The sequence below is a fragment of the Triticum aestivum genome, chromosome 5D, assembly GCF_018294505.1.
Source record: "Triticum aestivum cultivar Chinese Spring chromosome 5D, IWGSC CS RefSeq v2.1, whole genome shotgun sequence".
Lineage (NCBI taxonomy): Eukaryota > Viridiplantae > Streptophyta > Magnoliopsida > Poales > Poaceae > Triticum > Triticum aestivum.
Window position 1 is genome coordinate 163036033 of NC_057808.1, and position 25615 is coordinate 163061647.

The 25615-nt window shown below is 45.0% G+C and overlaps 1 protein-coding gene across 4 annotated transcripts; it reads left to right on the plus strand.

Annotated features, from left to right (window-relative positions):
* The first annotated feature begins 721 nt into the window (after positions 1–721).
* LOC123119956 (zinc finger CCCH domain-containing protein 65) lies at positions 722–25615 on the plus strand. 4 transcript variants are annotated; one of them, XM_044539935.1, is made up of 10 exons: positions 722–1183; positions 1400–1474; positions 10850–10909; positions 14320–14346; positions 14453–14512; positions 14918–14977; positions 15596–15721; positions 23784–24089; positions 24480–24755; positions 25182–25615. In XM_044539935.1, exons 1-10 carry the CDS (start codon positions 803–805, stop codon positions 25335–25337), a joined length of 1527 nt encoding a protein of 508 aa, XP_044395870.1. In that variant the 5' UTR covers positions 722–802; the 3' UTR covers positions 25338–25615. The 4 variants fall into 4 exon arrangements, with proteins under 4 accessions (XP_044395870.1, XP_044395869.1, XP_044395871.1 ...); XM_044539934.1 differs by having other exon boundaries at positions 723–1183; positions 14317–14346; XM_044539936.1 differs by lacking the exon at positions 10850–10909 and having other exon boundaries at positions 723–1183; positions 14317–14346.

Here is a 25615-nt window from a genome sequence, read left to right on the forward strand (position 1 = left end):
CGAAGGGGGGCGGGCCGGCGGCGCGCGGCGACGGTGCGGGGCGTGGCAGGAGGTGGCGGCGCGCTGGAGTGGAGGTGGGATTGGGAGGTTGGATCGTGCGGGCAGCTGCTTATTTTCTTTTCTTTTTCTTGCCCGTACCGGTTCGAGTTTGACATATTAGTAGGACTTCGGGTTGAATACAGAAAACCACATGGACCTTTGTGTAAAAACGTCGCGACGGTGAACCTGAGAGACTCAACCCGTGCTTTATTATATTATTATTAGGGAAAGATACGAAAATACAAAGGTGAACATGGTGCGCGCGCACTCACATGAATAGTAAATTCATAAAAAATACTAGAAAAAAATAAAAAAATCTGAAATTTCGCGGTATGAAACTTAGTCGATCATTCTACTCACGTGTGAAGTTTCATGATGTATTGACACCCATGGTATTTTTAGTGAAGAAAATACAAATGTGACCATACTATTCATTAAACAATGTTTTTCAATATAGCTTCGATTTTGTCATTTTTGCCCAGATTACCGTGATTTCTTCGTGAAACTTCATATGCGAATATACCGGTTGATTGTGTATATTATAAAAATAAGTTCATATTTTTTTAATTTTTTCTAGCTTTTTTTTAAATTTACTATTCATAAAGGGTGCGCGCGCACCCATCTTCACCAAATCCGCGTGCAGAAAGATATGGTTACTTAAAAAAATAGCAAGGATACCCTGGGTTTTCCTTTCTTCCCCTTCGTTGCTTCCCCCACCTGCTCTCGTCGCCGTCGCTGTCTTTCTCTCTCTCCAAGGAGGCCAATGGCTGACGCCAACGAGAAGGCCCCTCCAAAATCGAACCTCGAAGCAGACCTGATCGCTTCGATCTCCCCCTCCTCCACTTCCTCCGGTGCTCGGAATGCCGTGGCGATCGAGAGCCAGTTCGCAGACCTCGCAATCTCTGACGAGCTACCCAAGCCTTCGGGATGGGGCGATGATGCCGTCCTCGGTATCGCCGGAAGCGATGAGATAACCGGAGAGATCACTGGAGGAAAAGTGCAGCCGGTGGCGACAGCGGATTCGAGGCCTCGGTTTCCGCAGCGTCACGCGGAGCCGGATTGTACTTACTACTTGAAGTTCGGAACTTGCCGCTTCGGGATGAAGTGCAAGTTCAACCATCCGGCGCGAAAGAAGAAGAATAGGGTGGGTATTTTGCGGCTGGGGTCAGTATTAAGGTTCTCGTTATTATGCTCGTCTTTTTTTTTGTTTTTGCCTTTTGGGAGATTTTCGTGTGCTTTCGATCTGGTTTTTGTGATGTTGAAGGGGGTTTGGTGATTCGTGGATGGGTTAAAGGGAGGCATCCTTTTGTAGTTTTTCCTTATGTTGTTTTTGTGTGTGCATGCATGTGGTTGTATGCAGGTGAAAGCGAGTGGGAGTAGCAGCAGCGGGAGCAACGACATCAGTAATAAAGCTTTTCCGCCGGACGATGATCAGGTGATTTGGCCCTTTAAGCTTCTTCTGCATGTGTGTGGTTTTTTGGGGGTGTTTGGTTTGCATGTGTGTGGTTTTTTGGGGGTCTTTGGTTCAGGGACTTTTTAGTCCCCGAGACTAGAAAAAGTTCCTAAAAAGTCCCTAGGAACCAAACGGGAGGGACTTTTTCTACAGGGACTAGAAAAAGACCTAGGACTTCTGAACCAAACACCCCCTTTATGTACATGCATGTCTGTCTTAATTTGGCACCCTTCTAAGGTTGTAGAAGAGATTAGCTTTGAGACTGTCAGTGGTTGGCTGGAGCAAGGGATGCCTTCTCTAATGGATTATATTTTAGAACTTATTTTGGTTGACATCAATATTGTCGACGATTGAAGCAGCACAAAGTTTGTGGAGGAGCAACTCCACCTTGCTGCTACAATGTGTACAACACAAGTGTTGAAGGAACAGCTTCAACGTGCTGCGCTAGATATCGCTCTAGAGGCGAATGTAGGTTGATAGGGCAAAGTCAGCAGAACTCCTAGGGCACAAGATCTACTCCAAGATCTTAGATAAGAACAACAAGTTCTATTATAGGTAGGGGTACATAGTCTGCCTCCAAAGTAGAGGCGAGGACCTCTATTTATAGGGCTTTGGGAAGCCTTCACATACTTCTACTTATAGCTGGAATACTCTAGAAAACAGTAGATAGGATAGAAAAGAAAAGGAAAGAAATACTACACTAGAGTGGAAGCATCTAGAAGTAGCCAAACAGATCTGGCATGTGTTTTCTTTCTTCTCATCTAGTGTTCCTCATCATTCTCCCCTGGTTGTTTGGAACTCGCCCTCGAGTTATCTTCATAGAGCGCTTCTTCTGGATGGTAGAGAGTCAAGTCCGCAACATTGAAAGTGTTGGAGATACCCATGTCACTTGGAAGATCTATCACATAAGCATTATCATTTATCTTCCTCATGATAGAGAAGGGCTCATACCTTCGCTGCCTAAGTTTCCCTTTAACACCTAAAGGCAGCCTCTTTTTCAGAGGTAGACCATCACCTTATCACCGACTTGGAATGATTTTGGCCTCTTTTTGCAATCAACAAGTTGTTTATATTTCTGATTTTGTGCTTCCAAAGCGCCGCGAATCTCTTCAAATAACTCGGTGTAATTATCAGCAAAGGACAATGCTGATTTTGAGTTTCCCCTTGATGGCAGCTTCACCAGGTCCACCACATGTGTTGGAACTTTAGTGTAGACAATGGAAAAAGGGCTCCTTCCTATGGATCTATGCTTGGAGTTATTGTAGGAGAACTCTGCAAGAGATAAAGCCAAATCCCATTGCCCCTTTCTTTCTCCACAAATGCAACGGATCAGATTACCCAAAAACTTGTTCACCACTTCCGTTTGTCCATTTGTTTGTGGATGAGCAGTGCTAGAAAATTTCAATTCAGTGTTGAATTGCTTCCACAAAGTGAGCCAAAATGCAGCAAGAAACTTGCTATCACGGTCTGAGACAATGGACCTTGGAACTCCATGAAGTCTGACCACTTCTCGAAAGAATAGGTTTGCCACATGATGAGCATCCGTTGTCTTGCGGCATGGGATGAAATGAGCCATCTTAGAGAATCTATCCACGACCACAAATACAGCATCACTTCCTCGTCTTGTTCTTGGCAAGCCCAAGACGAAGTCCATAGAAATGTCCTCCCGTGGAGCAACAGGAACAGGCAAAGGCATGTATAACCCTGTGTTCTGGACTTGGCCTTTGCAGGTCTGACATACGGGGCGCCGTTGAACGAACTTTCCAGCATCTCTCTTTAGTTGTGGCCAAAAGTAGCGAGCTTCCAGGTTAGCGATAGTCTTGTCCCGTCCAACATGGCCACTAAGATCACTTGAATGGAGCTCTCTAACCAGCTTGTCACGTAAAGAACTTCTTGGAATGCACAAACGATCATTTTTGAAGAGATATCCATCTTGCATCAAATAGTCATCACCTAATGGTTGGCCCCTTGCGTGCTTTACCCAAACATGGCCAAAGTCTTCGTCACCCTCATACAACTCCTTTATTTGACCCATGCCCGGAAGTTCAGCTTCAAAAGAAGTCAAGAGGCATGCACGACGACTCAAAGCATCGGCCACTCTGTTAGTTATTCCAGATTTATGCACGATGAGATAGTTAAACCTCTCAAGATATGCTGCCCATCTTGCTAGCATGCGGTCAACATGCTTTTGATTTCTAAAATGCTTCAAGGATTGATGGTCACTATAAACAATGAACTCTTTAGGCAGCAAATAGACTTCCCAAGTTTTCAACGCTCTGAAAACGGCGTATAATTCTTGCTGATGGGTACTCCATTTCTGTCTAGCTTCACTTAACTTCTCACTAAAGAAAGCAATGGGCTTCCTTTCTTGAGATAGGACAGCTCCAATGCCTACTCCACTTGCATCACACTCCAACTCAAAAGTCTTGTTGAAATCAGGTAGTACCAAGACAGGAGCTTGTGATAGCTTTTGTTTAATCTCATTGAAGCTAGCTTCAGCTGCTTCTGCCCATTGGAACTTCCCTTTCTTCAAACACTCGGTAATTGGTGCCATGATAGTGCTGAAATTCTTAACAAATCGCCTATAGAAAGTTGCAAGGCCATGAAAGCTTCTTACCTCAGAAATGGTCTTAGGAGTTGGCCATTCTCGGATTGCTTCAACCTTAGAATCATCAACACGAATGCCGTCACATGTTATGACGAATCCTAGGAAAAGAAGTTGTGTTTGCAGGAAAACACATTTCTTCAAGTTGACGTAGAGCTCATTTTCCCTTAGTACTTCTAGCACCTTCCGAATGTGATCAAAGTGTTCATCCTCATCCTTGCTATAGATCAAGATGTCATCGAAATAGACCACAACAAAGTGGGATAAGAAGGGTCTAAGGACTTGATTCATTAAGTGCATAAAGGTACTTGGTGCATTTGAGAGTCCAAATGGCATGACTAGCCATTCAAACAACCCTTCCTTTGTCTTGAAGGCGGTCTTCCATTCATCCCCGGGTCTTATACGGATTTGATGATATCCACTTCTTAAATCTAGCTTTGTGAACACTCTTGCTCCACTAAGCTGATCCAACATATCATCCAGACGGGGAATAGGGAATCTATACCTTACGGTGATCTTGTTAACGGCTCTACTGTCCGTACACATGCGCCAAGATCCATCTTTCTTTGGCGCGAGTAGGGCTGGTACAGCACATGGGCTAATACTTTCTCGAATGTGCCCCTTTTGCAACAATTCCTCCACTTTCTCCTTCAATATACCATGCTCCTTTGGGCTCATTCGATAGTGTGGAAGATTAGGAAGACTTGCTCCCGGAATTAAGTCAATTCTATGTTGAATTCCTCTCATCGGTGGCAAGCCATGTGGCTCCCCAAGTATGTTCTGAAATTCTGCCAATAAACCACGTACCTTTGCTGGAATTTCAACAGTCAGGTGCTCTTCTCCCTTTACAACAAGTGCAGCACACAAATCTGCCTCCTTCAAGTCTTCCATAAACTCATGAGAGGTATGGGAGATAGTTAACATAGTTTTCCCCTCCTCCTTAGAGGTATTACCTTCGGGTTTGTTTGGTAAGATAATGATCCTTCTCTTGTTCCAAATGAAAGAGTAAGAATTTTCCTTGCCCTTGTGTGTAGTATCCACATCAAATTGCCAAGGCCTCCCAAGAAGAACATGGCTGGCATCCATGTCAACCACATCACACAACACATTTGAGCGATAATGCTTACCCAAAGAAAGTGGCAGGTTGCATTGTTTGGTGATCCTCATATTCACTCCTTTCTTGATCCATCCAATAGTGTAGGGATTTGGATGATCATGGGTTTCAAGCTTTAAATGGTCCACCAACTTCTGGGAGATAAGATTCTCGCACCTGCAACTATCAATCACTAGTTTGCATACCTTGCCATTCACCGTGCATTTGCTCTCAAATATTTTCTTCCGTTGTGTGTCATCGAGTTGTGGTGTGGAACATAGGACACGCTGGATCACACATACCACCTCTTCACCTTCTTCTTGACAAACCTCTTGTCCGTCTACATCTTCAGATTCGTATTCTTCCTCATCGCTTTCACCATCATGGATAGTCGTGTTAACAAATTTCCTTAGTGGGCAGCCGCTGGATATGTGTCCCTCTTTACCACATTTATAGCACTTTGGGCCTTCATTTGCCTTACCCTTGCCTCTAGTTTGCTTCGGGATGGGCTGTTTTGTCTTTGGTGGAGTGGTCTTTTCTTCCACTCTATTAGGTTGGCTCCTAGATGAGCCTTCGGTATGAGGATATGAGGATATGGAGCCTTAGTTGTCTTTCTCATCCTCACAAACCTCTCGGCCTTTAAGGCTAGAGCTTGTGCTTGATCAACGGACCAGATTTGTTGCATCATCAATCGATCTTGAATAGCATCATTGAGACCATTGATGTACCTTGCAACTTGTTGCTCTTCAGTTTCAGCAAGGTTGCACCTCACTTGTAGCCTTAGAAACTCCTCCGTGTAGTCTGAAACAGTCCTATTTCCTTGAGCACAATTTTGAAATTGGATAAATAGGATCTGGTCATAATCAGCGGGCAAAAATCTCCCTTTCAAGAGGCCTTTCATTTGTCGCCAAGTTCTAACACGAGGTTCTCCTCTGAGCCTGCGCTCCTCTTGAACGCGATGCCACCATGCACCGGCTCCTCCTTTCAGTTTGTATGCGACCAAAGGAACTCTACGATCTTCCCGGAACCTCCATGACCTCAAAGAAAGTCTCCACTTCATATAACCAATCCAGGCACCCTTCAATGTCAACATTTCCATTAAAAGTTGGGATCTCAGCTTTCACCTTGTATGTATCTCTTGCATATGTAGGGTTGGGTACTCTCCGATATCCGTAGAGATCTGCTTCTTCAAGGGCATCATCATATTCTTCACCTTCAGAAGCTTCAACATAAATTGGCCTTCTTGAAGCACGTTGAATAGCACGTTGTTGTGGCGGTCTTGCTCCAAGATTACCTCTCCTTCTTTGTTGAACATCTTCTTCTTAGATGAATCTCCTTCATCGGCAGCAGGGGGGACACCCTTTCTTATCATCTCAACCAGCTGACCAAATCTCCGATTAAGATCTTCACGCAACTCTTTGATTTGTTGTTCTGCAGCATCCATCCTCTTCTCCAATTGCTCCATTGCTTGCTGCAACTTACTCTCGAAGAGGACAGCAAGAACTAGTATGGGTCAACGAGGCTCTGATACCACCTGAAGCAGCACAAAGTTTGTGGAGGAGCAACTCCACCTTGCTGCTACAATGTGTACAACACAAGTGTTGAAGGAACAGCTTCAACGTGCTGCGCTAGATATCGCTCTAGAGGCGAATGTAGGTTGATAGGGCAGCAAGAGTTCAGTCCAGAACTCCTAGGGCACAAGATCTACTCCAAGATCTTAGATAAGAACAAGAAGTTCTATTATAGGTAGGGGTACATAGTCTGCCTCCAAAGTAGAGGCGAGGACCTCTATTTATAGGGCTTTGGGAAGCCTTCACATACTTCTACTTATAGCTGGAATACTCTAGAAAACAGTAGATAGGATAGAAAAGAAAAGGAAAGAAATACTACACTAGAGTGGAAGCATCTAGAAGTAGCCAAACAGATCTGGCATGTGTTTTCTTTCTTCTCATCTAGTGTTCCTCATCAACGATGTGGGTAAAGCAGATCAGATTGAGAAATAATAAGAATTACTTATGTCTTCACACTTGTTTGTGACATATATTGAGCGATTTGGAAGCACATAGAATTTGTAAGCTGTGAAATTGTAGTTACTAGATGATACCCCACACGAAGTTGCGGGAATTGTTTGCTATATATATTTTGAAATAAGTTGGAACATGGATATTTGATTATTTTATAGATGTATAAGATATTTATGGAATATAAAGAGCGGAGCGGATCTTTTCCCATGCATGGTAGCATGTTGAGGTTGCCACTTTCTCATGCATTGTTGCATGTTGAGGTGACATAGATGCATGTTGAGATAAATAGAAGTAGTGGGGATCACTCTCGTAGGTATATAGGATATAGGATTGGAGATCACATGTTAAGTTCCACACGTCGTGTCTACAATTATGTGGGTGTGTTTGGATGCTGCCCTAGCTAGCCCTGCCAACCGTGGGCGTGCCAAAAGTTTGGCGCAGAATTCTGCCGCCCGCAACTCGCCCGATAGTTGGTGGAAGCTAACGCGGCTAGGGCGAGCCAATTAATTGGCCCTCATCCAAACGCGTGCCCACGCCTGGTCAACGATCAACTTTTGGCTGGGCTGCTCTTGGCTCCAATCCAAACAGCCTCTATAAGCCTGTATCATATCGTTGCAGTTATAAACTAGATGCTCTCTAGATGTTTACCTATTAACTAAATGTTCATGTGGTTTAGTCGTATGCTTATTCCTTCAATGTTCATGGTGGATCTTACAGATATTTGCAATTAATTTACTCGTCTGATCCGCACCCATTACATTGTATTGTTTCGTTTGCAAGCACCTAAATAGGATATATCTTGTCTTCATACGAAACTGCACCTAGATTGTTCATTGCAGCCATTGTGTTCTGGTATCACATTTCAGTGTATTTTCTAGTGTAAATTGGTCACATTCCAATTCGGCTGTTTCTATAAGGTTGAAGTGAGTCTCTTCATAATTTGTTGCTTTTTTGGCAAATGCACAAACGAGACGTATTCAGCTGTTTGATGACCAGTCCTGTGGAAGTTTCAATTGCCCTATGGTTATATGATAGTTATAATTACATACGAGATAGGATGGTATTTGGATGTGATTTTCACGATGCACTTGCAGTGCACCTTAATTCTGCCCCCCCCCCCCCATTGGGGATACTATATGTTATTGAGATTGTATCCTTCTTGGTTGATACATGTAGTAAAAACTTCGTACAGTTTATAAGCACCCAAGCCACAAATCACTTGACAAAGTTCTTAGCCTGGATGAATGACTCTACTGGCTTATTAATGAAGGCTTTGGCCTTCAGTTCTTGCACATGATGCTTTTTGTTTCTAAAATTAAATAGATAGGCACATCATATTATGAATTCATGATATTCCTTTGAAAAATCTTGTGAAGTTCATTGTATTATCTTGAATTGTTAGGAGAGCCCTCTATAAAGATAGGCACATTGGAGTCATTATGATTATTGATTAATCAAGAGTGAGTTAGATGTCATGTCATCATCCATATGTTTTAAGGATTACAAACATTTCTGTGCTGGATTTCCCAAACTGACAGATATGGGCCAACGCATGTGACCACCAATTGATGCCTTCAACCAACAAAAGATAACCAACACAATGAACTCACACAATGTTGTGCCTTGCTAAGCATGTATTGGGGAATTTGCAAAATCTTGACCACGAATCATAGTAATAGTCAAGAGACCCTGCCAACGCGGTATTAAAATAAAACGATTCTGCGGCCTACATCAATCCCACGTCTAAGGACTAAAATAGTCTAGACGTGAGGGGGAGTGTTGAAATATATTGCCCGCCTCCCTCCATCAGTTCGGACTTTTGGATGAGTTGGCTGGAGCATGAATTCAATAGGAACAACACATGTTACATCTCACTATATATAAGGGGAAATTAAGGCTTTGTAACGTTACATGGTGTGCCCCAAACCAATGAGGGGTCGTTGCCATGCATCTGATATTCACCATACCATATAATGATATTATAACTACATAAAGTGTTTTTACTGTATGAACTATACAGTTTACAACTATATACAATTGTCGCAGTGGTAAAGCTGCTGCCTTGTGACCATGAGGTCACGAGTTCAAGTCCTGGAAACAGCCTCTTGCAGAAATGTAGGGAAAGGCTGCGTACAATAGACCCAAAGTGGTCGGACCCTTCCCCGGACCCTGCGCAAGCGGGAGCTACATGCACTGGGCTGCCCTTTATACAACTATAAACAATTGTCATTTAGCTTGGTATATTTTCCCTTTTTTCTCAGTATGTATAGTTTGCTTAGGGATGGGCATTTTCCAACCAAAAAACGAGACTGAACTGAACCATTCTAACCGAACTGTGCGTTAAATCGTGTTTCAGTGTTTCGGTTTGGTTTAAAACCTGGCCACTGCTTGGTGTTCGGTTGTTTGTTGGTTTCCAGTGCAGAGAAACCGTAAACGCTGAATTACCTGTACTACATGTGACCGCTTCATCCCTCGGGGGTAGCAAGCCCCATACAACATACGCCCAGCCGTCAGTCATATGATTACTTCATATGAGGTGAATCGTCCCAGTTGGCACATACACAATCTGGGTTGGCAGTTTCCACTTTCCACAAAACGTAGTAGCTACCAGACGGCGCTGTCTCCAGCCCTAGGAGGCGAGGCGATCAAACAGTCATCCTCCGGCCAACTGGCGCACACCGGTGAATTCTCATTGGTCACCATTAGTTTCACGATGGTTACAACTCCGACTAGCCGCCCGCACAATATTAAAAGAAGTACCCCTGCTGCTTGAAGCTTGCAAGTAGGTAACACCACAATGAGTCCATGACTAACTCTACCTAACACCGCAATGTAATCTAAGTCGATGGCTAGTGTACTCCTCCAGAAAATACATCTTGATTCATGCAAGCACTAGACTACTAGTGCATAGAAATTGAAAGTAATTAACATATGGCTTACATTGCGCTTAATTAATTCAGTTCTATGTACAGTATAATGGTTATCAAATGAAAGCTTCTCAGTTTCGGTAGTATATCTTGATTTAGCGGCATCAGAATATTGATCAATAAATATTCTCATTTTTTTTATCAGTATATAAATTTTATGCTAAAGTTGGGAGCTATGTTACAGAGTAAATGACAATTGGCTATGAGGCTGCTCATGGCATGCTGCATCTATTGATGGTGCACATGGACTTCGGTTTCTCGGTTAACCGAACAAAGCGAACCGACAAATTTTGGATTATAAGATTTGGTTTCCATTTTTGTTAGGATTTTTTTGGTTGTCATTTTACACAAACCGAAATTAAAAAAATCCGGATAAACTGAACTTAAGTAACCACATAAACTGAATGTGCACCGTCAGCTTATCCACCTTTTCTGCTTTAATTGCTGATTGCATGCAGATGATCTAATTAAATTACTCTAGAAAATATGGTAGGTCTTAGAAGCTTGAAATGATCACGTTGTAGGTTGAGTTTATAAGGTTTGAATGATTACGTATGATCGTTTCTGTGGATATTTCAAACAATTGATGTTGAAGCATATTAGTGTGTTCAACTGTCAATTTCCATATGGACGTTTTTTCTTTTCCATTTATGATTCTTTGGGTACTCTTCGATTTGTGTTTCAGTTTTCTGTCGAACTTTGCTGTAGACTCCTAAAGAAGAATATGAAGATCTTGTTCCAAATATTTCAGCTGAAGTCGATTTGTTGGTGAGTCTTATTTACTTTTTTTTCTAGAAGTCATTGTGAACTGTCTATTGTTTTGAAGGATTGAAGACTATTTGAAATAAAAAAATGATTGGTCAACTACAATTCCACACTATCGCTGTCCTATGTGGTTTACTTTTCTGACCAATCCTGTTGTATTCCAAAAGGAAAATAATGAGTTTGACTAGCTTGAAGCTCTTAAGAGTTATATATATTTAGCCATGTACCCCCTTGTATTTTCCCTGTTCTCTATGGGATTTTCTGCATATTGTATTGCACCTGTACATGTATATATACTGGCCTATGGCCACTTGGAAATACAAGTTGCATATTTCCTAACATGGTATCAGAGCCTTGTTTCTTTTTTCTCGCACACGCAACTTGTGCTCTCTGGATCCAATCTCATCTCGCTTCACTGCTGCCTTCTCTCGCCGGCCGTCCCTGTCTTCTCCACCCACGTGCCTCTTACTGAGCTGCTGCTCCTCCTTCCACCTCGTTGCTGGTCATCTGCTGGTCTGCAGTCACGCCTGACCCACGCAGGTGGCCCGCTGCATACCTGCTGCAGTCCGTGTGCTTCTGCTTCCATCCTGCTGCCACTGCTGAATATCCCACGCAGGTGGCATGCTGCCCCACTGGCCCGCTGCTCCACCCATCAGCCGCCGGCTGGCAGCTCTGCCCCGCAGGCCTGCCCCAACGGCGATCCAATCTCCCCACCCGCGCGTTGATCCATCCCTGCGAAGCAGCCCGCTGCTTGATCTGGCTGCTCGTTTGCATGTTGACCCGCACGCCCGTCCGCACATGGCCGTTCGCTCACTGCCTGATTAGGTCGGCTCGTGACAGGCTGCCCGCCTCCTGGCCTTCCTTCGATCTCATTCAAGCGATGAGCAGCTGCCACTCCTGTGTTGGTCAGATGATTTGGCTGATTTGGTAAAAAAAATGTCTAGGTTGTCGAGCACGATTTGTCTCCCTTGTGGCCAGCTCATTTTTGACGGTGTTCCTTACACTGATCCTGTCTCTCGTCCCTACGGCGTCTCTCGGTGCTTGGTGCTTGTCCGCATGTGGTGCTGTTCCCTTTGAAGTCTTCCGCAGGCTGTGTTGGTCGCTCTTCAACGACTCGTCTTGCGACCTTCGCACATGGGGATTGTCGCTCTACACCGACAACTCTCACGACTTCCACCGGTGGTGTTGGTGCATACCGCTCCAGCGACTACGCTTTGCACCCGTGCCATCCCTTGACAGTTGGTGCTTGTATGGATGCAACCTCGTCTTCTCCACCGGCTTCTGCAAACGATACTAGTCATGTTACATTGCCTCATCTAGTGGCTTCCACAGGTCACCATGACCGCTCCTCTTTCGGTGTTGCCGCGTTGACTTCTTCATATGTGTCCTTCATTGAGCAGGAGATCGTGCGACTTCGTGACTTGCTGATTACCTATGACTCTCCATTGCCGGGTGCATCTACGTCGACCTCTTCAACTGAGCCCCTGACCGAGCAGGAGATTACGCGACTTCGATGCCTGCTTGCTGCATCTTCTGGTTCTTCATCGTCAGGTTTCGCTGGTTCTGCTACTGACCCTTCTGGCCTTCTACACAGGCAGGCACATCTCCGTGGATTCTTGATACTGGAGTATCTTTTCATATTACTCATGATTCATCCACTATGTCCTCTGTTGGATCTCTTGATTCTCCTGTTCATGTTCTTACTGCTGATGGTACCTCCCTCCGAGGCAGGCATTCTTAGCACTTCGTCTTTTCATGTTCCTGATGTTGCTCATATTCCTTGACTTGCCATGCAGCTTCTTTCTGGTGGTCAGATTGTTGACTCTGGTTGTCGGGTCATTCTCGACTTTGACTCATGTTCTATTCTGTACTGTCACACCGGTGCTCTCCTTGGTGCTGGCCCTCGGTATCCTTGACTGGCTTCACCATCCATCCACTGCCACCGCTGCCAGTCTCTCCTTGGTGCTGGTCACTTGTGTGGCTCTCGTCTCTCAGCCTTAGTTCGACATGGTCTTCTCGGATCAGTCTCCGGCTATGCGTCTTTAGACTGTCAGGGTTGCCGGCTTGGTAAACAGGTCCACGTGTTGTGGATGCGTCTACTGATGCGCCATCTAGTTTTGATGTGCCATCTTCCTCCTCTCAGCCTACTTCTGGCATGCGTCCTCGCCCGCTTCCGCCTGTTGATCACCTTGGTTTTTCAAGCGCCGGTGCTGCTGTTTTTGAGCCTACCTCTTATCTGATGCTGTTGTTCATCTCGAATGGCAGCTTGCGACGGCCGAGGAGCTTGCTGCTCTTGAGCGCACCGACACGTGGGATCTTGCTTCTCTTCCTCCCCGTGTGCTGTCCCATTACTTGTAAGTGGGTTTACAAGGTTAAGATTTGCTCCGGTGGTCCCCTTGAGTGTTACAAAGCTCATCTTATGGCTTGTGGCTTTCAGCAGGAGCATGGTCATGATTACCATGAGACTTTTGCTCCTGTGGCCCATATGACCATTGTTCGCACACTTCTTGCTGTGGCCTCTGTTCACACTGGTCTGTGTCTCAGCTTGATGTTAAGAATGCCTTTCTTAATGGTGAGCTGCGTGAGGAGGTTTACATGCAGCCACCACCTTGGTAAACGTCATGGTTTGCCGTCTTTGTTGCTCTCTCTATGGCCTTAAGCAAGCCCCTCGTGCCTGGTTTGTTCGTTTTGCCTCTATAATGACTGCAGCTGGTTTTTCAGCGAGTGCTCATGATCCTGCATTGTTTGTCCACCTTTTTCTGCTCATGACGGACCCTTCTTCGATATGTTAATGACATGATCATCACTGGCGATGACCGTGAGTATATTTCCTAACAGAAGCAACTGCAAAGGTGTGCTTCCACAATATGTGGGCATTGGAAAGGAAAGGATGCTACCATTCCTAATTGTGCCAATTTGAGAAAGAACTAATAATAATCCTTAACTTCTCAAGGAACCCTTCATGAGTGGTTGTGAATGATTGACTTGTTTGATCCTTTTGATCATTGTTCCCTAGGATCATGAATCGAACAGCTTGAATTATCAAGTTTGGGGTTATTTATTTCATGAACAGTGCATAAGTTTTTTTTTTCTTTTGCTCTATTTCACAGAGTTGTAGAATCCCAACATATATAATTTATGTAGGGCTTTGTTGACAAGGAGAATACATCTAACTTAAGAAACCTTAATAGGACATCACATGAGGGCAACAATTCAGCATTCTATGTAGTGTATAAGATGTCTTATCTCTCTCTGTTGGGTAGATTTAGTAGGAACATCATTAGCACTGTACATGTAGTTGACAAGTGAATCAGCAAGCACAGTTATCTGAAGTATTTGGGGTTTGAAAGTATGTCTGCCTTTATTATTTCTTACTTCTATTTTTCTTGTTACATGTAATTGATGCGAAGAAGGGAAGAATGGAGGCAATGCAATTTAAGGTTGATACGTGCATCTATCTTGGATATTATTATGCACACTAATGCTTGAGTTTGCTTAATAAATGTAATGGAAGGAATTGAAAACCCTCATCCATTTTCTTGGCAGATTGCTGATGAGACTGAAAAAGGATTCTATTTGAAGAAGTTTAAAGAGACAGAACAAAAGGTTTACAAGTTTTTGCATTATAAGTTGGCGCCCTGCAGTACTGGCTTGATAGTCCCACTTCAGAGGCCATAATCCTTTTTTTAACATGTATCTTTAGTGTTGTATATTGCTGTCATTTATCTTAGACATTTCTCCATCTTATACATTTATCCGAGGTCTCGGTTTACCCATGTATGGTTTACCCATGTATGTTAGTTCATGAGTTCGTGCTACTGAACTAACGTAGTTATCAAGAGTTTACACTAATAACCTGATAAAATAAATTCATGCTTGCACAAAATTTTCTCTCCGTTCATGATATAAAACTATATACTGATAACCTTTGATGATCTATCTAGTTTTGAAGCCTTTGGTTTATATTTTGATCATTTTGTCTTCTGTTTCTAACCTGTTGAGATTCTGAAGGTTGCTAAAGAGAAAAGAAAGGAAACTGTTTCAGAAGGTAGTGCTCAGGAGGAATGTAAGGTTTGTTTCTGATCCTTCAGCCAGTTTGTTGATCATGAATATTTTCTCCGATGGTTAGGTTTAATTGAATTCGAATGATATCCACATTGAGTAGAGAAATCCAATCTGTTGGAATTCAATCACCCAACTCCTCCACTTCCTGAGATATGGTTCCACAGAACCACTACTAGCAGTGAAGCTTAGCTGAATCACTCAGCCCCCGTCTCTGCTGGAGCTGAATCACCCAGCTCCTCTGTTGTTTCTCACAACATGCACAAGTACACAGGCTGTTTCGGTGACTTGCTGCCTCACAGAGCCAAAGCCCTCTTATTGATGCACTACAAGCTTTCCTTACAAAGATGGCATACATGCCTATTTATAGGCTACATGAACCTACCTTAACCAATACAGCTCAGAAGTAGCTAGCATTGGTACAATCTGGATAGCAGTTGGACCTTTGCGCTTGTTAAAGAATAGCTGTTTTGATCTATCTGGAATTTGTAGGTAGGAGTGTGAGCCCAGTGATTCCACTAACCCACATCTTGTTTGGGAGTTAGGCTACCCAAATACGAATATATTGTGCATATTTGTGGTTTGGATGAACCCCTCAGATCATTTTTTAAACTTAAATTAACGCAGTATTACTCAACGCCTGGAGGATGCAAATTTGGGGAATCTTGCAGATACCTACATTACGAAGGGAAAGAAAGGAAAACAGAAGTTGCAAAGGTTGAGCTGAATTTTCTAGGTCTTCCACTTCGTCCAGTAAGTTACATTCATTTCTTCAACTTGTATCCCTGGGTCCGTTTGACTCACATTTTGTTGTTTTGGTGAGTTTTTTTTAATGTTTCATGCTCTAGAGATACTTTTGATCTTAGGGGATGTGCATATCACTGACTTAAAGCAGTTTAGTATACATCCATATCAAAACTGATGTTCAAGTTCAACAAATGTTGGAAGGTACGGATATGACAGAAGTTTCCCTTTGGTAAATGGTGTACTAAGTGGACAAGGGACAAAAACATCCACATATAACTTCTCTTTTTTGTTTCCCCTGTATCAGTTTGCCTTTTGGGGTTGAAACTTTAAAGAATACTGCAGGCAGAAGTTTCCCTTTGATAAATGGTGTACTAAATGGAAAAGGGACGAAAGCTAATCCACATAGAACTTCTCTTTTTTGTTTCACCCATATCACTTTGCTTTTGGGTTTGAAACTTTTAAAGAATACTACAGGCAGAAGTTTCCCTTTGATAAATGGTGTACTAAATGAACAAGGGACAAAAGCTAATCCATATAGAACTTCTCTTTTTTTGTTTCACTTGTATCAATTTGCTTTCGGGGTTAAACTATAAAGGATACGAAACAATATGAACTCAATTCCCCAGAATTGCATTTACAAAATAAAGAACTTTCATTAATTAAGCAAGAAAAGAAAGGTTGGGCTATCTCTGACATGCAGGTCGGATCGCAGCCCTGCAAAAACCCTGTACTCGACACTAAGCCCAAACTGAGCAAGCTCATGGGCAGCCCTATTACAAACCTTGTTCATCTTAGATTCTTTGTAGTCTGTAGGTTGTGGACGATAAGTTTGATATCCTCGATCACCCCACCCGCCATCGATCTGTTTCTTTCCTTAACACAGCAAGTACCATCAAAGCATCACTCTCAAGGTGGAAGGGCTTATCAAGGTATGCCATCACCATCCTCAATCCTTCCAGGCACACAATTGCCTCAGAGGGCGCTGTGCTGTCACATATGACCAGGCTGAATAGATACTGGCCGCCTCTTCTCGGGCTACTGCCCCCTATGATGTAGGGCAATACCCTAATCAATGTAATTTGTCCCGATGTTCATGAATTGGAGGTGGATTCGAGGAAGAACGCGAAGAACACAAAGAACATGAGGGGAATCACGAAGGGAGACACAAATCAACACATATAGATGCAATAAAAGATACACAAAGATAGATCCATGATCTAAATCATCCAAAGAGTGATATGGAACAAGATAGTTCTTCCCCAAGTCCTAGAACAAGGAGGTCTTGATGATTCTATGATGGGAATCCTTCTCCACATGTGGAGGTCTTGAATCCACTAGGGATCTTCTCCATTGGAGGCCTTGAGCTCCAATGGAGTCTTCTCTCTCTCTCTCTCTCCCTCTCCCTCTCCCTCTCCCTCTCTCTCTCTCTCTCTCTCTCAAGAGGAGTCCCACGGGGGGTGATACATGAGCTAAGCTCTAGTGTAGTTCTAATCTTAGCTAACCCTAGAAATGAGGAGGTGGAGGTTTATTTATAGTACAAGCCACGAGTGGTTAGGTGGGAAGGAGATACATGGGCCTCAGGCCCGACCGTGCGAGCAGGCAGGTGCCGGATGTCCGGCCTCACATGAGGCGCCGGATGTCCGGTCATGCGGGCGTCAACCTTCGGGTGCCCTCTCGCCGGAAATCCGGCAGGGGGGCGGATGTCCGGCCTGTCAATGTAGCTCCGGATGTCCGGCCGCTGATGCAGTTCAGTCGCCTGTTGGCGCCGGATGTCCGGCCGTTGTAGCTTTAGCAGCACCGTCTTTTTCCGTCTTCGCTTCCATGCTTCCCTCGCAGATGGTGTAGTCGTTCGTTGGCGCTTGCACTCCTCGTCATCCGTGAAGCTCATGCACACGAGAGGAGTGTCAAGTAGTATGTGAAGTAGATGTTGCATGTGTCACTTGCCAAACGGCCTCTTGACATGGTGGTGTCCGCAGGATGCTCCGCATCACCCTAGGTATCAGTCCTCGCATCAGCAAGGTAACCAGCGTTGGCATTAAGCTTAATCCGTCCATTCTCTGGTCTTCCCCACATGGTCACTGCAGTAGAAGCTTTGGGTTGCCCATGCCAACTGAGGTTGAGCTGTGTCACCTGTTTCCCTTTACATCTGCCTTGATCCGGTTCAGCATTTAGGTTTTGGAGGGACTGGAGATAATTTTGCAGGAAGAGAACAGAACTTCCAATACCGCTCTTCCCTGTGTCAAAAACAATATCATTCCTAAGATGCCATGATTGCCACCAGAGTAACATAAGCTTCATCTCATCTCCTCATTCGCACCATCCAGAACCATAAGGACCCGGCCCCTCTCCCACTGTATCTAAGACTCTTCTCTGGTGGCAGCGTCCAGACACCCTGCATAGCAACGGTGAGCTTTCGCCTTCGTTCACGTCATTACCGCATCTTCAGGTTCCATTCCACATATACCACAGGTTGGAAGGCCATCCATCTTACGCTTCCATCGTCGTTGCTGGACATCCAGGGATCCATAGCAAGCTTCCAGGCAAAAACTCCCAACTTTGGGGGGCACCTTTGGTTTCCAGCTCCATCAGGCTTTAGTGCTGGTCCCAAGTTGAGAGTCTCTGGATTATAAATTGACCGGCAGCTTATAGGCGCTATGAACAGAGAATATGCCATTCTTTTCAGGATGCCATGCAATAAAATCTTCACCACATAGTACAACAACAACAAAGCCTTTAGTCCCAAACAAGTTTGGGTAGGCTAAATAAATAAAAAATCTTCACCACATAGTAAAAATAAAAAATAAAAAATCTTCACCACATATTAAAAAAAATCTTCGCCAACAAAAAGGGGAGCCAAATCTGAAGTACGTCAGTAGCGTCTTGGGGGGTGAAAGATGGATCTAATAAGGTTTTCATCCCATTGTTTCATGGCGAGGTCTATCATATTTTTAATCCATCACATCCTTGAGCGAGAAGATCTGTCATAGATTTTGGGTTCCCCCCTTGAAATCCAATTATTGCGGCAAATTCTAATGTTACCTCCCTTGTTGATACTCCAAATAGCTCATGCTTAAGGACCTCCAGACCATGAGTGATCCCTTGCCAGCAAGTTGAGTAATTTTGTTAAGCACCACATCAAGCAGGTTGCAAGGTAGTAGCTATAACTCGCCAGGCTTGCCTTGCAAATTGCAATCAGTGCTTAGTTGAACAACTGCAGATCTCTATAGCCTATTCCACCTGTTAGAAGAATAGCAACTTGGTATTGTCAGGAGGCAAAAGCCATCATATATACATGTACAGGGGGAGGCCAAAGACCAAAAGGGCACCATAAATATAACTCCTGTTAGAAGAATAGCAACTTGGTATTGTCAGGAGGCAAAAGCCATCATATATACATGTACAGGGGGAGGCCAAAAGGGCACCATGAATATAACTCTACCCCCCCCCCCCCCCCCCCCCCCCCCCTCAAACTTATGGTGGATCCACAACACTGAGTTTGGAGAGGTAAAACCCATGTTGCGCTTAGTCTGGGCCTTCGTGAAGAAGTCCGCTAGCTGTAACTCGAAGGTACACACTGAAGAGCAATAACATGGTCGTGCACACCAACGCGCACAAATAAAGCATCAACACCAATATGCTTGGTAAGCTCATGCTTCACGGGGTCCCATGCAATACTGATACTACCTGTATTGTCTGACAAGAGTGTAGTAGGTGTAGTAACAGTAACACCAAAATCCTCAAGTAACCAGCATAACCAAGTCATCTCTGCCGTGAGAAGAGCCATAGCTTGCAACTCAGCCTCTGCACTGGAACGGGAAACCGTAGTCTGTTCCTTCGTCTTCCAGGCAATGAGAGAACCACCAAGAAAGACATAGTAAGCAGAAAGTGAATGGCGATCTGAAGGATCACTAGCCCAGGTGGCATCTGAATAGGCCTGTAGCTGTAATGAGGAAAGAAGAGACGGTGAGAGATCGTGGACGAAGATATCATAGAACACGAAGAAGGTGACTATAGTGAACTGAAGTGGGAGAAGAAACAAACTGACCAAGGATATGGACAGGATAGGAACTATCCGGACGAGTGACAACGAGACAGACAAGACTCCCGACAAGATGAAGATAACGAGTCGGATCAGACAAGGGCTGACCATCGGAAGCACGATGGTGAACATTAAGCTCCATAGGAGTCTCAACAGTGCGCTCATCACTAAGAGCCGCACAAGCAAGAAGATCCTGGATATACTTTTCTTGGGAAATAAAAAAGCCATTAGAAGTGGAGGAAATCTCAATCCCAAGAAAGTAACATACTTTTCTTGGAAAATAAAAAAGCCATTAGAAGTGGAGGAAATCTCAATCCCAAGAAAGTAACGAAGAGGACCAAGATCAGTCATAGAAAACTGCTCGCTGAGACAGGCCTTGACAGAGACAATGTACTCAAAGATCATCGCCAGTGATAATCATGTCATCAACATATAGAAGAAGAGTGCGACCACGAGCAGAAAGGTGGACAAACAACGTTGTATCATGAGCACCGGGGAAAAACCAGCTGCAGTGACCACTGAGGCAAAATGCTCAAACCAAGCGCGGGGGCTTGCTTAAGGCCATAGAGAGAGCGATGAAGACGGCAAACCATGCCATCAGGAACTGAATACCGAGGTGGTGGCTGCATATAAACTTCGTCACGCAACTCGCCATTAAGAAAGGCATTCTTAACATCAAGCTGAGACACAGACCAGTGGCGAAGAGAGGCCACGACGAGAAGTGTGCGAATAGTGGTCATATGGGCCACAGGAGCAAAAGTCTCATCGTAATCACGACCATGCTCCTGCTGAAAGCCACGAGCCACAAGACGAGCTTTATAACGCTCAAGAGAACCATCAAAGCGAGTCTTAATCTTATAGACCCACTTACAAGTGATGGGACGAACATGGGGAGGAGGAGAAACCAGATCCCACGTGCCGGTGCGCTCAAGTGGAGCAATGTGCTTTGCCATCGCAAACTGCCATTGAGGATGAACAACATCTTGATAAGAAGTCGGCTCAACAATGGCCGAAAGACCATAGCGAGAAGGAGAATATCAGTCAGAGGCGGGCAAGGCCGAGAACGAAGACCATAAGTTAGCTGAGAGGAGGAAGACGACACACCAGAAGTAGATGGCGCATCAGTGGACATATTCACAACATGTGGACGACGAGTGTAATGGAAAGGGAAAGAGGGAAGAGGAGCAATCGCCGGAGGTGATGGTGGAGACAGGGAAGTCATCGGTGACGAAGGTGAAGACGAGGAAAGCATCGGTGATGAAGGTGGAGATTCATGCGGCAAGGAAGAAGAAACTGTGGGAGAGGACAACCAGATCTGCGACAGCGGGAGGAAGGGTAGAAATATGGTGCACAGAGGGAGGTGTATCGGGAAATGTGAGAAAAGATATGTCCTCCATAGAAAAGGTCAAGGAGGATGGACGCGGGTAGAAAGGACAAGACTCATCAAAAGCCACATCTCGGGAAATACGCATCCGATGACCGACAGGATCCCAACACCGATAACCCTTATGCTCATCGCTATATTCTAGAAAGACACTCAACATACTGAGCGGTCAGTTTGGTGCGTTCATGTGGGGCAAGAACATAGCAAACACAACCAAACAAACGAAGTGCCGAATAATCAGGAGAATGGTTAGAAAGACGCTCGAAAGGAATACCACTCTGCAGAGCAGCAGCTAGCTGCATTTTGACGAGATATGTGGAAGTGGAAATAGCCTCAGCCCAAAAGTGAGGCGGAAGAGAGGCAGCGATCGTCCTCGCACACGTCGTCTCAAGGTGACAATGCTTGTTACTGCTGAAAAGAGCTAGCAGATGCAACAACAGGGGTCGCACGACTGTCGAGGTGGCATCAAAGGGAAGACGAAGCCAATCAAGCTCCTAGAGACCATCATGGCGTTAGGGGCCAGCACCAAGCAGAGCGCCTGTGCGACGATCCTAAACAGAACATGAATTAGAGTCGAGATTGACCCTACAACTAAAGTCAACAATCAGACTACCTGAAAAGAGCGGTATGCCATGTCGAGGAACATGGGCAACAAAGGGAATATGAAAGGAAGATGTGCTAAGAGTGCCTTGACTAGCGATAGGGAGGTGAGTACCATCAGCAGTAAGAACATGAACAGGAGATTCGACAGGTCGAACGGAGGTCAAAGTGGAAGAATCATAAGTCATATGGAAAGATGCTCCAGTATAGAAAATCCATGGGGATGTATCTGAATGAGGAGAAGGTGGTCTCTCAGTGCCAGAAAAGTCAGTCACAGAATGCGTGCAGATCCTGTCGGAGCAGAATCCAAGCTTCAAGCAGGCAGTGGAGTTGTGCAATCTCATGCGTAGACAGCGACACAGCTGAAGAAGTTGAGGTAGAAACACTCGCTGGCGAAGAGCGGACGCCACTACCCGTGGAAGCCGCGTGAAGAGTCAACGGAGAGCAGCAACTCGGCGTCGAGCGACATGTGAAAGCCATCAGGGGAGTCGACGTAGAGCGACCACCACCAGGTACGGCCGCCTCCATAGGAGTCAATATAGAACGGCCATCATCACGTGTGGAAGCCATCAAACGAGTCGATGTAGGGCGGCCATAACCACGTGCAAAAGCCACTAGAGGAGTCGACTAGAGTGGCCATAACCACGGGCGGAAGCCGCGAGAGGAGTCGACGAAGAATAGTCACAACCGCGGGCATAAGCCGCGAGAGGAGTCGACGTAGAGGCGCTGCCGAACGCGGAAGCCATGAGAGCATCGGCAGAAGTCGCCTCAGGGGACGACGACACAGACGTACGAGCACCAAGCACCGAGGAAAGGCACATGTGTGAGACTGGGTCAGTGTAGGGAACACCGAAAACACCGTAGAAAATCACTGGAGAGCGGGTGAGAGACACCATGGCAGATGCTTGTTTTTTTAGGGCAAAAGCACAACAATCAAGCTTGGGGTCAACAGCCGAACAGAAGCCAGAAGTTGACCAATCAGCCGAATAGCATGGCAGCCCACCAGAACCCCAATCAAAGTATATAGATAGATTCATGCGGGCGCAGCAGCTACCAATCCACACGGATACACACGTATACAGCCGTGAGAATAGGTCAGCAGCCGAACGAGCTGAACAGGAGTTGAGCCAGAGTCACAGAAACTGAACCGAGCCGAGCTGAGCCACAGGAGCTGAGCTGGTTCGAAGCAGATCAACTGCACGTATTCGATCTGATGAGGACAAGGCGCACACCGCTACAGCAGAGGACGCCCGCGTCGATGTGGGGCCGGCGGCGGATGTGCTCACAGATGGAACTGAGCCAAAGGCCTGGCGGCGGGCACCCTCCGGTGAGCAAGTCACGGAGATGCACAGGTGGCGGCCGTCAGTCGTGGCCGGAGATGCATAGGCGGCCAGGAGGACGGAGATGAACCGGTGGCCGGGAAGACGGAGATGAACCGGCGGCCGGCACGGCGAGCAGAAGGCTGGCAACTGTCAGACGCGGGCGGAGAAGGCCGGAGATTCACATGCAGCCGGTGGTCGGACGCAGCCGGGAGGTCAACGATGTACAGGCAGCCGGCGGAAGACGCCGGGGATTGATCTAGAAATCAAGAGAAGATCGAAAAAAAATCGATCTGAATAGCACGAGTTGCAACGTGCGGTGGAGACTCTAAACCTGGACCTGATACCATGTTAGAAGAATAGCAACTTGGTATTGTCAGGAGGCAAAAGCCAACATATATACTTGTACAGGGGGAGGCCAAAGGCCAGAATGCAAAAGGCCAAAGGCCACCATAAATATAACTCTAACACCACCATGCAACTTCGATCTAGCAATTCTGTCCCAGGCCATCAAGTGGGTTCTCCTCTCATCGACCTCACCACCTCACCGAAAATTCCGGATAATCTGTGTGAGCTCCTCACATATCTCAGAATTTCATGTTGATCTGGTGCCAAAACCAAAATGCTTGCATGGTTGAACCTACTGTAGATACGTTAAAGTTATACCAACACTGCTGTTTCTTAAATTGGATATTTCATGCAAATGTGGTGTTTATGATCTTGCAGGGAGGAAAAGAGTGTCCGTACTATATGCGCATTGGGAGCTGCAAATTTGCCACCAACTGCAGATTTCACCATCCGGATCCTACTAATGTGGTTTCAAGAGATCCAGTGTTGGAGCATGAGAATGGCGATATTCCACAACAAAATGTTCAAGCATCTTCTCAGCTGAATGTTCCAGTATGGTCTGCTGACCAAAGGGCATTGAATGAGCACTGTGCTCCTTTTTTAGCTCCAGCATCCTCATACAGTGCGGGAATGATTCCACCTCGGGGAATGTATCCATCTCCAGAATGGAGTGGGTACCATCAGGTAAATATGTTTATATTCATTGGAAAAAGTTCCTTCCACTCAAGTGGTTTCTATGTAGTCTCTTTTTTGAAAGGATAGTGGTAGGGTGGCCCCTACATGTTGCCATGTAAATCTCAACAGGTGATATTGGGGACTGTTGCAGGTTGCTTTTCGCTTGAGTTTAGAAAACGTAACATTTAGCAGACTTACAGACCTTTGTATCGGACTATCGGTACTGTTCGTGACATTAAAAATCTTCTTTCACGCTGGCACCGTGTCGTACATCATCTTACTGTATTGTGAGAACTGATGAATTAAAAAAAATTACCATGTCCAATTTGCCAAATCTATATGTTTAATGTTGAGACCTTATCTTAATGTATCTAGTTAATGTTCAATTGTTTTTTTCAGGTTCCATTAGGTCCATACTACCCTCCTGGAATCTCTTTTCATCATTTTCCAGCTCCTCCTGTGAATCATCCTATGTACAGAGGAGCAGATGTACCGGGACATCAAGAACTGCCCTCCGATGAATACCCAGAGAGACCTGGCCAACCTGAATGTCAACATTTTGTTAAAAGTGGGTTTTGTAAATTCAAGGCCAAGTGCAAGTATCACCATCCAAGGTCACTTGTGCCTCCACCAACAGCCGGAGCTCTTAGTCCTCTTGGCTTGCCACTCAGATCTGTAAGTTGTTTGGTTTGTTCTTTTTGTTTTATTAAGTTGTGTTAGACAATACAATGCAAGGTGCTTGTAAAAATAAACCAGTTTTTGCTTAAGCACTAGACTAGTGCTTGTTCCTATAGAGGTTAATTAAGCATCTGTGCTATACAAACAAGGACCGGTGCCTAAGAAAAACCTGGTTTGTTTTCACAAGCACTGTTCTAAACACCTTGCATGGTACATGGCCTTGTTATGTTTAGATAAAGGTGAGAAATCTGTGATATTTCGATGTAGTTTCGGAAGGACAGAAAATATGATTTTGACATTCAGTGGAGCATGTTAATTCTGAATTTCATAGTTATAACTTATTTTTGCCTTTTTGGGCAACATTGTTATATTAATTTTGTAGGTTTGTATTTGTTTCGTCTGATCTGGCCTCTGGATTTGCAGGATCAGCCCGTGTGCACATACTATGAACGTTATGGAGTCTGCAAGTTTGGACCAGCTTGCATGTACAATCACCCTTTTAATTTTGGTCATCCTGTATCCGCAGCAGGGCCACCTCTCTCTGCTCAATACCTCACTTCAGGAAACTACACGGTCTAGCAAGCAGGGCCGATTTTTCTCTGTGGTCGCCATGATGCTTGGAATAACACTTCCACTTGTAAAATAGCGCAGCTGAAAGTTGCAGGGTTTTCATGTTGACGATAGAGATCTGGTTTGCAAGTCAGCAACGAAGTTGCATGAAGTTGGGTGCATAGCCGCTGGGATTCGTAGAAACTAAACACGTTTCGATACATGACACTGCTGCCCCTTTATATTGTAGAGCACTTGACGGTTCGTACACAATTGTTGCGTCACTCAAGCCCACTTTTTCATCTCAA